The following is a 16,903-nucleotide window of genomic DNA, read 5'->3' as shown; positions in this document are numbered from 1 at the left end:
GGCCGCTGGGAACAAGTGTTTTCAATGGTGTTTTGGCATAATTTTGTACTTTTATTACAGTCTATATTTTACTGCTGGCGAAGCTTTTATGAACTCTCACAAGCTTGACTAATGATAATACGGGGTTCAATTAGGAGTTTTGGGCAAATTATCACGAACCATCTGCCAGCAAGGTTTTTAGTTGATTTGCTGCAGCTTATTGTTTTTCTTTCGTTTCTTGAAATTTAATTAAATCCGGCGGATGATACAGCATATTTAATCCGGCAGATAAAAGCCTACAATGACACAAAACAATTTATAAGTTCTAACACATTTTGTGCTGCGCTTCGGTGAGTTGGAATCCGCCGAAACAAAAGCTTCTAGCACAAATTCATCCATAAAGTTTTTATAGTTTAATTTTTGAGTAAATATCATAATAGTGTGTGGTATTGTTACTCATTTGCTGTATGGGTTAGGTGCATGTCATTTTAACTGGATGATTTTGAACAGTTGATGTACAGGGGTTTACAAAGAATTTCTAAGAACTTCTGTATGAAACACAGCATTGTTCCTTATATTGAAAGGGATAATGTAGTTTATGAACAATCTCAGTATTAGCTTTTTTTTAATCTAGACCATTTTGTAACTCTGTAGTTTTTTATTAACGATGCGGACTTGATTTCCAAAATTGAAGAATAATCTTCACCAAGCACATATTGAGTATAATTGTAAAGATTTACAGTAGGTCAATTATTTAACATTTATTTTACACACACAAAAAAAACGAAAATCATCAATTTGTGCCACAGTGGCATTTGAAGAAGAAAATCGATTTAAATGCATAAAACAATCATTTCCAGGATGTTCTTACCTTTTGAAGAAGTAGAAATTATAATTTTTAAGTTAGCAGTTTTAATAAATAAATTTTCTAAGAACGAGTTGACTGCAAATTATATGAAACGATTTACTACCGTTGAAGACAATGGGTATTTAACGTATTATTAACTAATTTCTGAATCATCTTTTACGATTTGGAGAGTGCGTATATAATGAGTCTGTCCTCATTTGAGTGATTTAAACTTTGTATCATTTTATGCAATAAATCCTCTTCCCAAGGCTACTTTAATTTATTCCAATTGAAGCCACGAACTATAATTCAATGTTCAAAGTATAAATTCAGTCGTTCAAAATTGGTTTCACGCGACATCAATGTGGGTGTCTGTGACTAATCGATAGTATTTGTCATCGTTTCTCTATCGCTCACCATGAGTTATAGGTTCTCACTTCCGTCCTAGAAAAAAACACAGCCTCTACTCCATCTGGCTTTAATTTCGTGACGTTCAGGGACAACGATACATTTGAAAGCTTGGGAAGATCCTTAAAACTCACACACACATGACACAGTGGTACCTGATCTGGCGCGCATCACCATCAAAACCATACGTTATTTTTTAACTGTCGCCGGAAACTGCTTTTCCGTCCGGTTGGGCAATTTTATTTTCCCCATATTGCAACTGCCCGAGGGTCTGGCATTTTCGGCCCCGGAGCTTCGCTTAGGATTGGCCTGTGATGTATTGCATGCAGTAAAAACTGTTGCCATATTAACTGAAGCTCATATTTTTGTTTCTTTCGTTCGAAACCATCCTTTTTAAAAGGCCAGCGTAATGCCAGCGAGTAGTCGATATAATTTACAATTTACGACCATCGATGGTACGTGATGACGATTATTGTTTTCGGATATTGAAAAACAGAGCACAGAGAATAAAAACAAAATAAAACTTGGTCCAGACAACGCGTGATCAGCTGAAACATTAAACCAATTTATTGTGAAGCGAGAATGAACAATATGTGAGAATGTTCTTTTTCGGGGAAAAATATTACACTAAATTAAGCGGAAATGATCGTACTGATAAAAATAACCGCTTTATCACGTAAGCAAAACAAAAACACATAACCAAAGAATGCACACATAGTGTTTCTGGCCAAATGGAGAGATAATTCGTTTGATAACACCAAAATCGAATAAAACGCCACCAAATGTCGCTTTCGGTAGCAAATGAATGAATGCATGAATGGAAAGAAAGCCGGGAGTGAAAGATGAGCTGAGCTCCCGCATTCAGCCAATGTTGCCAGAACCGCGCGCGACCAACCAGAAGCGGACAAACAAGCCAGGCACACACACCACCTCGCACATGGTGGCCATAAAATGGAAGTACGCGAGCCATATTCGCTTCGCTCGTGTCCTGCGTTGCATGAAATGTGGTCAGAGGAGAAGGAAAAAAAAAGGCCGGCAATAAAAAAAACACATTCCTCCACCACCCAGCGGAACAACGGCGTGTTGTCCTGTGTGTCCCGTTGCTGACCTCCCCGTGCAAACCCACTAAGCACACACTTTTGCAAACGAAGCGCAGAGAAGGTTAGGTGGGTTTTAACGCCCTGATGGGCCGTGTCGAACGATGAGTTTGCACGTGTACGAGTGCGTCCTTGCCAAGGTAAAGGTTGTGATGGGTATGTGTGTGTGTTAGTGTTTTTTTTTATTACTCTCAATTTAGCTCCCGTTCTGTCCGTACGAAGTTTTCCACCATTACGCCACCAGAACCAGAAAGTGTTCCAGAGACCAGAGGCCGACACTGGCCCACGTAAAACCGGGTGCGCACTGCGTGCATTTCCTCCCAGTTTGGCGTAAAATTTTTGGCAACGCTTGTTTGTGCAAGATTACAGCGACCGTTTGTTGGGATGGTCATGACCGTGAGGGGTTTTTTTTTTGTTGAGACTGGACCCAATGTGACGATGTTGATTTCGACGAGGTTAGAAACGCAGCCAAGGTACAACGAGGTTTTTTGCACGTGAACCTTTGGGGGGGGTTGTGTTGATGGGCAGGTTGAGGGTAAGTAGTGGGAAACAAAACAAACACCAGCAGACCTGGTGTGCCTGGGATGCTCGCTGAGTTTGGTGAACCCACCAAACGGTGCACGGCCGCGGTGGTGTTGAGCAAAGCGGTGTGGGTTAAACATTTATTTTCACCGATCGACTTTCACCGGGACCGGAATCGGTGGCTGGGTGGCCATCCGGCAGTAAAACGGGGAAAGGCCGTCAATAAAATGAAGTGAAATGTATATTTTCATAAGCAACTTCGCGCTGCTGTCCGGTCCGGGGGTTATTGGTGTGGGGATAAAAAAATCGAGTATGATGATCCGAAGTTCATAATGCAAAGGTTTTTTTTTTTTAAATTGATGCTGGCGGCGGAACGGATTTTTTTTTATAAATATTCAATGTAAGGCGAGGGTTAGGAAGAGTAAACCAGCAGCCAACCGATACCGAGGCGTCATCCATTTATTACGTAACGCTCGTAAAGGTACGAACCGCGCCGCGTTACGAACTGTGTTGCATACAATATGCTGCTTATGGACTTGGTATAGGAATATGATTTGAATATGGACTTTTTTTAATAGAATTTATCGTACACGAATCCTTTTGCCGGTTTGCTTTGGCCTCTTGTTCTCAAGATTCATTGACGGCTCCTACACCATATTTCCAGAGAAGCTTCTTGGGGGGGTTGACAATCATGCGAAAAGGATCATAATTTCCTTTTTTTATTTTAAAATATTTACTTTCTGTACGAAGTATCAGGACGACGTTACTTGAAGAAGTGAAAAAGTGTGTAAAAATCAAGTTACAAGAGTACGAACTGGCTAGAGAGTAATGTTTTTGCCGATCACGGCATTCATTATTAATCATCTCGCTTTACTTATTCGTTTTAAAAATAATCTTATTTAAGTATCATGCTGCGTTAAGCGTTACGTAGTAAATGGATGATCCCCAAGATGGATGGTGAACTTTTCGCGATATCCATGTACATGTAAGTGTACTATTGCGTATGCTCTGATTGGAAGATATGATAGCTGGTAGCAAGAGAGCACATTACACGCTTTTCATCGTGTCCTTGTTGTACAAGACAACACAATAATAAACACACCCACACACACATACACTCACACATACTAATACATACGCAGTGCCATTTATTGCTAGTATCGACAGCTGGATTAAAAGCGACTTAAGTTGATAATCCTTTCCTGGGAGCGTTCACCATCACTCGGATGGTGGACCGTTCTCACGTGGGATTGACGTTTCTGAAATGGTTTTACAAATTTCAAAGCGAACAGAAGCAACTTTTGCCCCCGAGCTGGATGAATGGGGTGTTAATTTATTATTTAAACGAGTGTGTGTGTGTGTGTACTGCCTTGCTGTCTTCCCGTCCGGAAAAACTACAATGGTGGTTAGTTAGTTTGTGTTATTCGTATGAAAGTACAGACCCGTGTAAATATCGACACACCACCAGCTTGTGACGGAAGAGTGGCAAACGGGTCTTGTTTTACAGCCTTTTGATTGAACAGCTTCTCACGATGATGATGATGAAGGTTTAGAGGAATTTCTGTAGCGCTGATTCCGGCTCCTGTTCCGGAACCGTGTAAAGGTCGTGCGAGAAGGTGTGTGAACATTGATTTCATACTATGCTGTCTATTGTGGACTTTTCAATGGTGTGCTTGCGGGTAAATTAATAGAACACACGCTAAACTCTATCTTTCGCATTGTAAAGCAAAACTGACTCCGCAAGTCCTTATCCAAACGGTGGAAAGCATCATTATCAGCATCATTGAGCAGGAAGCACAATCACTTCAATTAGCGTTACGAAAATATTGCTCACCATTTGCTCGGTCTGGTTGTGTGAAATAACATTTATTTAGTGAAGCAGTAAAGTAAATGCCAATGATCCTTGGGCAATAATTCATCGCCAACACCGGTACGTACCGCTCGTACCCGGGTGCTGCTGCACTGTGCTGCCTTACTTCCGGAACTTCATCCTGCAAACGAACACTGTGCTACCGGGACGCAAACCGGACCGGTAGACCGATCATCCCCATCGGGAAATGTCACATGAGTTTAATGCGATGGGATGGTAAAATTAGATTTCACCTTCGCCTGCCTCCTGGACGTTGACGGGCGTTTTACCACCGGTAACAAAAAATGACCCATTTCACATCATCCAATGGGACGGACCATCCCACTGGATGGTGCTGGAAATGCAAATAACTAAAAGGGATGCCAAATTAAGATGCAGGATCTGCCCGTCTTGCAGAAGACACATGTTTTCGCTTTGGGGGACACGCACACTTGCAACAGAGAACATGTGTGCCACATGTGCCTCGGAACAGATGGAGACGCCTGGTGCTTCAAGTGATGGTGCAGGTTGTTAAATACAAGTAAGGACAAGAACGGTGAAAAGAAGGCAAACTCAGTTACTTTTTCAGACCATTTTAGCTTTATCCAACATTTTAGGATGGCGTCGTTTTTTTACAGTAAGAACGATGCGTTGTGTGAAACGTTGTTACTACATTGGTCCGTATTTTTCAAGTAATATTTCAAGGTATTTTTGCAATAATCACACTTTAATAAAGCATTCTTGGCACGGGAGCAACAGTAACATATTTCCCTTTCAAGATGTGGGATTATTGTTCGCAATGCTGTTTAAGATTTGTTTTCAATTTTGTAAATCCCTTTTGGTGAGCCATAATTGAAGAACTTGTAATGGCAAAGTTTGTGCGCTCAAAGCCCAACCAACCATGTTGGTTGTTGCATGTTTACGCGCAATTAACTGCAAATCTGTCCCAACTTCTTCTCTCGATTGTGAACAAAAAGGGTAGCATTCAGCTTGAAGACTGAAACGGATAAATTATTTACTGCCAGCGAGTGGTTTCAGTCTCCGCTTGAAGATTGCAATAAAACTTTGACGTTACCGTTACATGCCGCAATTCAAACGATCACACCTTTCGGGGGAATGGTACGTTCTATCGTGCCGTTGCACTAGCACACCAACATTAGAACATCTGGAGTATCCAGCATGAAACTTGATTAGATTAATTAAAAGCAAAACTCGTAATGCGTTACCAGTACCCGTATACCAGCTCTGCTTAGAATAAGTGATAAAAAAGGCGCTGGATTGTTGGACTTTTGAGTGTCACAGCATTAATAACAGTGTAAAAGGAAGATCTCCAACATATGGTGCCACCTAAGTAAAAGATAAGACGGTTTTTTTATACCAAATTGTTTAATGTATTGCGTTTTTTTTCCCCCGTCCCACGCAAAGTAAAGCACATTTGGCGCACTCCAGTGAGGCCTCGCATCGAATGTCTCGCACAAGTAATGAGAGAGCTGATGGAAAAATCCGCACCCGCATTCGGGGTTTGAATGCCGTTGAGGTGGGTAAACCCTCGCTACCGGGCAAGAACTCAAGGGCTACTAGTGGTAGCGGTAGCCGGTGGTCAGCTAAACCCACCCTCCATTTTACCAGGAATCCACAAATTGGATGGTCAGCCGGGTGGCGCCGTGCTCGAAATTTAATTTCATCAAACACTGCCCTCGTTTGTGACCATCACAGCGCGTATTTGCGCTTCTCTTTTCGTGATCATACAAACACACACACACACACACTGAAAAGAAGAAAAGAAAGTAGAAAAAGGACCTGAATAAAATAATAAACAAAAGCACAAGGAATAGCCGGTAAAGTATTTCGGAGAAGTGTGGCTTACGGTGAGGGCTTTCGTTGAGTTTGACATGTTCGCTACATGTTCCATTGTTGGTCTTTTTATACAAATTTTTAAAGGTAAAAGTTTTTCTTATCACAATCCTGAGATCAATTTTGATCAATTTTGCTCATTAATTGAGGTCTCTTTTTAGGCTGATCAGTCCCGACTTTTCTCATTACAATAATGCAACAAAGAAAAAAATAGTCCCGTCTCATCCAGTAAAGATACGGTTAAAACAGAAAGCGCTTACTGGCGTGCCAAACCGAAAGAGCCACTCTAATTACGCTGATTAGAATTATTGTGACACTTTATTTTGGGATCCGGGTTAGGGGCGTGGTGAGCACTGCTGAAGCCGCGGTAGGCATTCCATCGTTAAGATTTCCACACAAAAACAGTGCTCGTAAAGAGCAGGATGTACGAAAAGGAAACTTACATCCCGCCACAGTCACATTCGGTGGCTGTTGTGATGCTATCAAACTGTGGCGGTCAACGCGAAACCGACAGAGTAGCACGAGCGACTCCTTCATCTGCGATATAAGGCTGGCTCCGAAAATGGTGAACGAAGCGGTGCGCACCTCGTGACCTCGTGGTCAAGAGCCATACTTCAGGAGGAATTAAATTTATTCCTTTCCGTAGCGACCAGCAGTAGCACAGGCATCCGATCTGCATTCTCTTGCCGTTGCCCATCGACCGACTTCTTCTTTTGCTGCGAATGGAATGGGTCGCATCTTTTCCCGCATTCCCGGTCCTGGTTACCTCGCGAACGGTCCAAACAATTGTTGTTACTGATGTAGATGTTTGCTAAAGCTGTTCTTTCCTCTTCCCACCTTCCGACGGTGTTCTGTAACATGGTGCATGTCGAAGGATACGGCACACGAAACGGAACGGGACACCATTAAAAACATTAGCAACAACCATTTAGAACGCGGTTCGACACGATGGGGCTCGCGGCCGACAATATGGCATGGAGAGTGAATGGACAAAGGTAGCTAGAGGCGGGGTGGGTCGAAGTGATGCGGTCCGTGGGCCGAAACCTTGTTTGTCGTGATTATGCTCAACGCCGACCATTTCTTTCCATGTGGTTGAACTTTTGTTTTTTCCGCTCCTACAAGACGCTATCCGCACGTGAGCTGGGCTTTTGCATACGGTGAACGGCCAACGGTGCGCGCGTTCCGGCAATGTCATCGTGGGTGAAAAATTAGTACAAAAGAACGAACATCGCTAGAGCGAATGTGCGAAGAGGGAGGCGAAAATGGAGGCGGAGACGAATGTCCGCACGACATTCGCCGACACGACACGGTGCATTGTAGTAGGTAGTAGAAACAGCAACGCAGACTGCAGGCGTCTGTGTCTTTCCGTTGCTACGAAAACATTTATCATCAGAGATAAGCATCTTTCGGTTCGCTTCAGGCCTCTGAATGTGCCTTTAAGGTTTGGCGATGTGCATTGTTTTGTCCTGTCCGTGCAGCATGGATCATGGAAAGATGCTAGAATATATTGCGCAGACCCTTCCGTCCCATTGGAGACGCTGCTAATGCGTGAGTTCCTTCTATAAGCGTTTCAGGAATGGATGATGGTTTGAGAAATTAAAGAAATTGTTCGGAATGATATTAAGGGCTGATGTTATTCTACTATTATTCCTATAGTTTTATTCCCTTATCTCTACTATCTCTTGCATCTCTCCATTCTACGAGAAGTAATCCACCAAAAAAACTGAGAACTTGCTCATAAAGCTCCCCGACTTCTTTACGGCATCAAAAAGTAATTAGAAGCAGGCAAAGAAATTAAATAAATAAATTATTTAATTTAGATTTCCAACTCACAGCTGCATAAAAATCATCCAACCACCGACGCTGTTTGCAGGTCATAACTTTATGCTCATCGGTCATGGATGTACTGACAGAAGATGCAAGAATAAACAAGCAAGTATCCCCCTGCTAGAAACTTAGTGTCACTGGCATGGGCAGCGGTGTAATACACTCTGTGCTTTGCTGTTGACTTGCCTGTCTGTCCATTCACCGCCATCGGTGCTTCACCGTGGGTTTATTCTCTCGGTTTCGGTCTCGTACCCAATCGACCGACCCGCAATTCTTCTTTGGAATTTTGTAATTCAAAACCCAACGGGTGGGCCAGCCAGTGTGGCCTTATTTTCAATTTGTAGTAAAAAAAAAAGTCTGTCTAGAGTTATCCCCGAAGGACACATCAGGGCTGCTGACATTATCAGCAGTGTGACCGACGGTAACTTTAACAAGCGAGATGCACTTGGAAAATGGAATCAACTCTCAACTTGTCGCGCTTCAAAGTGCTTCATTATTTGTAAATCGAGTTTGATGAATTGAGTTTGATGATTTGTAAGTTTTAGTAATGGAATCACCAAATGGATAAGACGATACGGCGGGGGTGATAGAAAAGCGTCCGAGAACACCACAAAAAGTGGACAAGAATCGGAATCGGGTTTTGACAGCTGAATGTGTGTTTATTGCGTTCATCCGAAGCATGTTAAGTCGTCATCCTCGCGCCGGATTGTATTAATGTGGTTCCCTGTTTTTTACGCCTACATATCTAGACTGTGAGCTGGAGGAGATCGTGTCCCCGCCGAAGTACCGACCGGAATCGATAGCAGCCCTGTGCGAGGCGACCCGTTTTACCGAGGCAGAAATCAAGCGGATCTACCGTGGCTTCAAGGCAGAATGTCCGGCCGGCATCATACGGGAGGAAACGTTCAAGTTCATCTACTCGCAGTTCTTCCCACAAGGAGGTAAGCCATCTCAAGCACGGGTGAAACACCGTTTCCCACCTTCACCAGAGACGCTCACAACCTTTTTTGGCAATATTTGATGAAGTTTGGTGCAACAGAATTAAATGTTGCTTCGCTGCTCAGTCACCGTGAAGACCGTTTGTGTGAACTGTTTCAGTTTGACACTTATTTGACACAACGCATGGTTGTGGGGCGTAATAGCTTTCCCAGCATACAATGCTTTGCGAACGAAAAACCCCCCCAGTACCGTGTGAGAATCGGACGGAAAAATGCAAACCTCACACCCGCTTGCATCCCTTGGGAGGTGGACGAAAGATGTCGTTTTATAACGAACAAAATAACTTAGCTGACGTATAATTGACACCCGTGCCAGACACAAGTCGATTCGATGCTGGTGGAGAGTTGATAGGGAGAGGTGGAATATGCGGAACGTGGGAAAAGGGGGAGGCGAATGTTTGCAAGAATTTCCAATCATCCACGTCTGCGGACAGATCGTCGAAAAGTGTGGGATGTTGTGTTGTTTTATTTTTCCTGAATACAGACAGTAGCCCGCTATTGCTGCCTTCTCCGTTAGTGATTGCTTTCCATCTGGGCAATAGTTATGTTATTGTTATTAATAAATTAAAATACGCTTTTCATCCTATAGCAGATATATAAGGAAGGGCTTGAGTAAATATTTAGCAAGAAGTAGCTTACAAGAGAATGCTTCATGGTTATTCTATAATTAGTGCATCAAACACTGAATGAACATTCATAAAAGCAAATTAGAAGCCATTTTTAACGCAATGATCGTTCGATTTGAAATGTTTCACGGGTGGTAAAACGTTCCGTAAAATACCAGACATTTTATCATTTCTAATGTTTGTGAAGTTCAATCAAATTTAAGGATCTGTGTTTTAAATACTTTAGTAGTAATTCTTCAAGTTATGGAAGCCCAACATTCGAAAGGGCTATAAAACATCAAATTTGAATAAAATAGTATACTTGAAAGATAAAAATATCGATTTACTTTTTGGCAGTATTTCTCACTTCCCAGCAATAGTCACTTCGCGATTAATGACTCATTAACATACACAAATCATTAATAACAACTATTGGCGGCGAATCACGGGAAACCGATGTCTCACAAAGTACCATCGTAAATAAGCAATTTGGAAACCAATTCTTCCACGCACTCAAAATATTCACGATCACAATTGGGTGATCGCACAATGGAAAGAAGTATCTCAATAATTAAGCCATAACTTTGAAACGCATTCAAACGCAATGAGCAAAAGGGGCAGGGAGGGCAAGAAAAGGCAGTTAAAAATTATGGTTCGCCGGCCATCGTTTCGTGTACTGTCCATCCCAGAATGGTGTGGTAATTAATTCGATTCTCGTGCATTATTTCATGTACCATTGTGCAAGAAGATGCGCTCCGATATTAATGGTTGCTAAAAATCAATTCAGTCGGTGCTCTAGCCAGAAACATAAAACACCATTCTGAGAATTTTAATCGATTGATGTACACTTTTCACGTTTGAATGAGAGTGTAGCGCAACATTTGGAATCTGCTTTTAAATATTGCAGTATATGGAACCACAAACCACAATTCACTTCCTATAAAATGGAAAGAAAATATGTTTTTATTTTAACTACCTCAACTCGCGCACTAATGTAATAGCGGTGTCAACGAAATCCGGTAACATATTGCCGCTCGCCAAAACGGAGGGTAAAACAACGTTCTTGAGAGTGAAACAAATGAGTCTATGCCGCGGGGCCATGTGCAGTGAAGCCCCTCAAAGTCATCGAGTCAAGAGGTCATGGCACGCCCCCGTATTAGTGCTGCACACGTCCACCCTGCGAGGAATACAACTGAGGGTGGGACATTTTCGGGTTAGAAAACAGTCGGTCACAGATAATACACACATCCGGGCTCAAATTTTCCGTCGTGCCATGTATTTAACAGTTTGGAAATAAAATTAGTTCTTATTTTAAATTAAGGATTTTAAATCTACTTTTGTTATTAGCACAAATGCGATGATATATAGTATTTTTAGCACACATGACGCGCTCCTGACGCTTTGCAAAACGATCTAGTAAACCATCTCTGTAACCATGTAAACCATGAGTTTGTTTGTGAAATGTATATGGACCCGACAGCTATAGTCGTATAAATGTATATTAGCAATATATATATATAACGATTAGTAACACGGGCCATTCTCAATGTGAGTGAATTTAAATCAAAAGCCAGATAATAAAAATGTAAGTGATGGTAAAGCAGCGCCCTCTGTTGGCCTTGAGGTGTGTACTAATATCGGCAAGGAGATAAATGAAAGCGCCACATTTAAAATTTAAATTAATCTACAAACGAAGAAATGTCCCAGTACGCATCGTCTGTTGCTGTATGCTAATGTATGGCAACCACTGTGTTTCTGTATTATATTACAATCATCATCATCATCATCATCATCATCATCATCGTCAACATCAGCGACCTTCTTCTGCAAAACTTGTAACGGCTGCACTTGGACACTGCCAGGCAGGGGGAAACTCGCTGCTGTGTGTCGTTGGTGGAGTGATTCGCAACGAAATAGTCAATTTACATGAAAATCAACAGCATTTCAAGTACACACGCCCGAAAAGAAACCACCGGCAAAGGCACGGGTACGGTTCCACAAAGTTGAGCGTCAGCAATGTGGGCCGGGTGGCCCCATCACGCTTGGTACAACACCCATATTATGGGGTGTGTCGTTGCACGAGCACTCGAGACTGTTGTTGTTGCTCGTTATTCTACCGTTTCGGGTGCAAAATGGCCCTGCCCGATTTTACCTCGGACCCGTTACCGGATCGAACGACAAGTCAGTTAAGAAAACATGAACGGCACATTTGTCAGAGCGTACAGGAACCAGGGCACAAGAAGTTACAGAAGTGACAGATATACGTACTTTCGGTGAAAGTTGCGCTTCTTCTTTCGGTAACCGGCCACTCTCAAGGTATCGCCTTGTTTCGGTAACTTTTCGCTAACTGTGGCCGAGTTTGGGAGAGCAGGGCAAGCAAATAAAGAACATCTGAGACCGAAAACAACAATTCTGTAAAGCATTTGCAACGAGTTTTATCAAGTTGTCGTGAAAAGTCGCTAACCAATTTGTTTGCATTTGCTGCTCGAGAGTGTCCCAAGGGGCCGGTAGTAGGTTACGGTGACTATTAGGGTTCTTTTTGTTTCTACTTTGTACACAACTTTTAAGTGATGGGAGAAGAAATTTAAGAAAAACTACTAAATGAAGCTTTGGGAAACAAACCGCCACTGCAGCAGCATAAATGCTTATCGATTGAAGAGCCATCACGAGCTGCAAGCTGTGATCCTCGTGTTCGATAGTTGCCTGCCTGCCTTAAAAAGTCCTCCGTGATTGATGAGGTCCCGTGGCAGGTCCTTGAAAGTGAATGCCCCTTGCCATGCCCAACGCTACATGAAATATCAATTTAAACTTCAAAGCCACGAGGCAAATGGGACCGGAACGCAGGGTGTAACGATTTGATGTTTCCTGCTTCATGCTTCCTGCTCTGCGAAACCGTGCCACATCAACAACAACAAAAAACTGAAGCGTAGCAAAATTACTTCTACATCATAAATGCACACACACACACACACAAACAGAGCGACTGTGGACGAAAAAACTTAGCAAAACGAGATTCGGAAAAGCAAATGGGTATAAAGAATGCCGTGCTGTGGGAAGCGCTAAGACTGCCAGAGTCCCAGCAGCGCTCCACAAGCATTGAGCGACGACTTTTTTCCTCTCCCCAGCTGCAAAGGAAATGAGTTCGGATATCCTTTAGCTTAACAGTGTCACACCGCCAACACGATGGGCGATGGCACTAGCCTGTGAGCGCAAATGGCAAATTGCGGAACTGCAGCATCCAAATTGCAGTTTGTGCAAGTAAATAATAAACGAACGTTGGATCCGGGCCAATCCGATGCTTTTGTGTGGTTGGAGTGTGAAAAGTTTTCTACATTTTGTGCGGAAGAAAAATGTAAATTGTAAATAAGCACGAATGAGAAGGACGCGAGGATGATTGCATCGTGAAGGAAATTTGTGTGAATAGTTAGCTTCTCTCGCAAAAAGTTGGTACGCGCACGTTGGTACAATCGCGTACAATCGCCAATGCATGAGACTACACTTATTGTAGAAGCGTGTAATTGATTTTATGCTGCTTTCATTCGCTCACTGAGCTGGATGTGAAGTATTTCCATTGGAATGAACATATCGCATGAAGTACTTATTCAAATTAAACGACGTTATGGTTGGCTATTGATCAAAAGATAAAGCTTACAGATCGACTCTTACAGAGCGATTTTAATCCAAAGAGTGATGAAACAATTTTACTCACTCCTGAGTGAGTCTCTCTACTCGGCACAGAGAGTGAGTATAAACGCAAAAGAGTGGCAAAAACATTAGTGCAGTGTACTATTTTGAAATTGATTTCAAAAGAGTGAGTAAAAGTTTCAAATCCCTAAACCCACTCTGATTCAAATCACTGAAAAGAGTGATTATTCAAATTTCTAATTGATCCTAAGCAAAGCATTCTTAACTCTTACTCATTCTTACAAAGCTTTTTGACATGACGTCAGTTGATCAGGCTCGGAATCTAGATACATTTTTTTTTGAGCAAGATCCTAAATTTTATATTTAATTCAACAAATTCTATTTGAAAAAAATAGGAAAAGCTCCAGTTCTACCATTTAAGTAACTTTGGTTCCAATTGATGTCGTTGGAATTTTTTCAGGCTTTTCGAGTTGAACTGGAAGATGTTGTTCTAATATATCGTTGAGTTTCAATCGAATTCTCAATCCAGAAGCAATGATTTTAGTTAAGAATAATTTGAAAGCTTGCAAAAGTTCTAAACAATGCTAGGGATATCTTATATGTCAGAACTACAGGCATTTTGCACTGGAACATAATTATGACTTCAATTCTATTTACAAATCCAATTACATAACTGTTAGACACAACATGCTTGGACCTAATAGCCACTCTATGGACATACACCATTTAAAAATTTACACCCCAATAAGAAAGAGAGTAAATAGACTTCGACTTCTCCTCCCTTTTTCCAGCCAATACAGGTTTATATGCACATTACGTGTTCAACACTTTAGACAAGGAGCATACAGGCATTCTTAGCTTCGAGGTAAGTTCCATTCACACCGCTGTTTATCTCCCCGCAATGCGCACTAAACCACAATCTGCTGATTAGAACTTTGTCCAGGGACTGTCGATACTGTCGCGTGGCACGCTAGAGGAGAAGCTATGCTGGACGTTCTCGCTGTACGACATTAACCACGACGGGAAGATAACGCGCGAAGAAATGACGGACATCGTGACGGCCATCTACGAGCTGATGGGTGCCCGGGACGATGGTGGTACCGATGAGGTTAACATCAAAAGCAAGGTGGACACAATTTTCCAGGTAAGCAAAGGCCAGGTGGGAAGGTTTGTCCAAGAGGATTTGCGATTATTACACACCTTACCAAACGCTCCAACATCGACAGAAGATGGATACCAATCAGGACGGTGTGATCACGATCGAGGAGTTTCTCGACTGCTGCCGGAAGGATCAACTAATCTCCAGCTCGATGGGTGTGTTCGATTCGACCATATGACCGCTGGAAAAACTTCACACACTGCCCGACTATGTGCTAGAGCGGGGCAGTGACGGGGCGGGGTACGAGGATGACTCGGACCAGGAACCGAAGGGTGACGACAGCAACGAAAACTCGAACGAGAGTAGTTTGCAAACGGCAAGTAAGTATGCGGACACTAAGGGGGAGCGCATCGGCACGGTTGACCAGCAAAAGCGCGAACGGATGTAATTGTAACATTTTATCACTTATCTTCCTTATCTGCTTGGAAGCGCAATTGGTGTTTGGGTTGTACATTTATAATAAAACGTAAGAAGTTTTAGGGTCGTAAATAAAATAAAGTTCCGTTGGGTGGAACATTTCTGTAAATAATCTTTTCAACAAGGTTTTTTATTATTATATTTGTTAATTCTTCATAATGTGTTTGTAAAGATGATTTTGTGAGATGCGTTTGCAAAAAGGTGCTTATTTCCATGACATTTTAAAGGGCTTCTATATGGCTTTTTCAAAACTTAATGCAAGTCGGTTCATAATTCACATTTAAATGTGAAACAAGCAAGCGGACAAAGGTCAAATTTAGCTCTAGCAACATCTCAAATCGTCATTATCATCATTTTTCATCCCAACACGCTTCCCACCCACCTCCTTCCCATTCAAGTCAGAGAAGGTTGGATTTAAATATCACTGAAACATTGCGGGATTCTTCAACCGCTTCTTTACTCCCATTTGCTACCGCGCCGCTTTGCTGATCATTCTGCTTCTCTCGTGCAGTACTGAAATCCGACACATCGAACGGACCAACAACGACAACCGCAGGATGCATAGCGAACAAAATGGAGCAGGCTGCAACTACTACTGTTACCACCGGAAGCGCAAAAACACAAACACCACCGACAACGGGTGCACCACCATCGTGCCTGCAGCAGCAGCAGCAGCAAGGCACCACCACGAATGGTTCGTCAAAAGGACACCGGACGTCCCGGGCGAGCAACAAACAATCGATACTGGTGAACGGGCGGGCCAAGACGAATGTGGCCGCCCGGCACCAGAATCACTTCCACCATCATCTGCATCACCCGCATCAACAGCATCAGCCGCCCTGTTCGACAGCTCAACACCAGCAGCAGCAGCAAATCCAACAACCGCCGCTCAAGCACTATCACATTCCGCTGCAGGATACGTACCACTCGCAGCAGCCGCTGCAACCGCTCCACCTGTCCACGCTACGGCTCGGTCAGGGGTCCTGCTACGCACCGCCGCCGCCACCGCCACTGCCGACCGCAAAGCTGGCGCCACCCCAAACACTGTCGCTCGCATTGCCACCGTGCAATGGCACCTACCTGGGGCAGCTGTCCGCTTCCTCCTCAACCTCGTCCTCGCATCAGCATCACCATCACCATCACCATCATCATCATCACCATCTGCAGCCATCGGGCCGCATAGCTACGATTTCATCTCCAATGTCACCGCCCGGTTCCTGCTGCGGTGCCGTTACCCGGCCGAACGAACTGAACTGCTGCCCGATGGGTACGGTAGATCCGTCGCAGCAGCTACGTGCGGCACCGCAGTCCGACGTTCCTACACCGACACTGGTCAAGGTGAAGGCATGGTACACGGTCACCAAACAGGGCCTAACCTATTGAGAGGCGTAACTATCGGCGCACGGGTAAAGCGTTTCCTATTTGTCGTTGTTAAGACATCCGTTTGTTTGACTGTTACATTCACCCACTGATCATACGTACACTAGCATCATGTTTCATTACGATATTAGCAAAGTGTATAAATTAAATGCGAGAGAAACGGTAAAACGAACAGCACACATCCCCCAAACGATCATGAGGGATAACAATTTCGAAGACTTTTCACCCAAACCTTTATTATCCCCCCTAAAACCTTCCTCGCAAAAGCGTACGCGTTATGAAACAACCTTCCTTTTTATAGAACATTTAACAGGGG

At 43.1% G+C, this 16,903-nt stretch overlaps 2 protein-coding genes across 2 annotated transcripts in view; both read left to right on the top strand.

The window, feature by feature from the left end:
• Nucleotides 1–15,265, top strand: part of LOC128297245 (Kv channel-interacting protein 4-like) — a 46,917-nt gene extending 31,652 nt beyond the window's left edge. Inside the window, exons 3-6 of the mRNA XM_053032854.1 lie at nt 9,133–9,324; nt 14,423–14,496; nt 14,563–14,775; nt 14,858–15,265. Coding sequence (XP_052888814.1) covers nt 9,133–9,324; nt 14,423–14,496; nt 14,563–14,775; nt 14,858–14,968 — 590 coding nt within the window. The 3' untranslated portion in view covers nt 14,969–15,265. The remainder of the gene's footprint in view (nt 1–9,132; nt 9,325–14,422; nt 14,497–14,562; nt 14,776–14,857) is intronic.
• A 515-nt stretch (nt 15,266–15,780) lies between these two features.
• Nucleotides 15,781–16,608, top strand: LOC128299521 (myb-like protein Q). The gene has a single exon (XM_053035512.1). It carries the CDS (start codon nt 15,781–15,783, stop codon nt 16,588–16,590), a length of 810 nt encoding a protein of 269 aa, XP_052891472.1. The 3' UTR covers nt 16,591–16,608.
• Nucleotides 16,609–16,903: the final 295 nt, after the last annotated feature.

This window comes from Anopheles moucheti, chromosome 2, assembly GCF_943734755.1.
Source record: "Anopheles moucheti chromosome 2, idAnoMoucSN_F20_07, whole genome shotgun sequence".
NCBI classification, from domain to species: Eukaryota; Metazoa; Arthropoda; class Insecta; order Diptera; family Culicidae; genus Anopheles; species Anopheles moucheti.
Note: the sequence above shows the minus strand (reverse complement) of the source record. Positions and strands in the feature narration are given on the sequence as shown.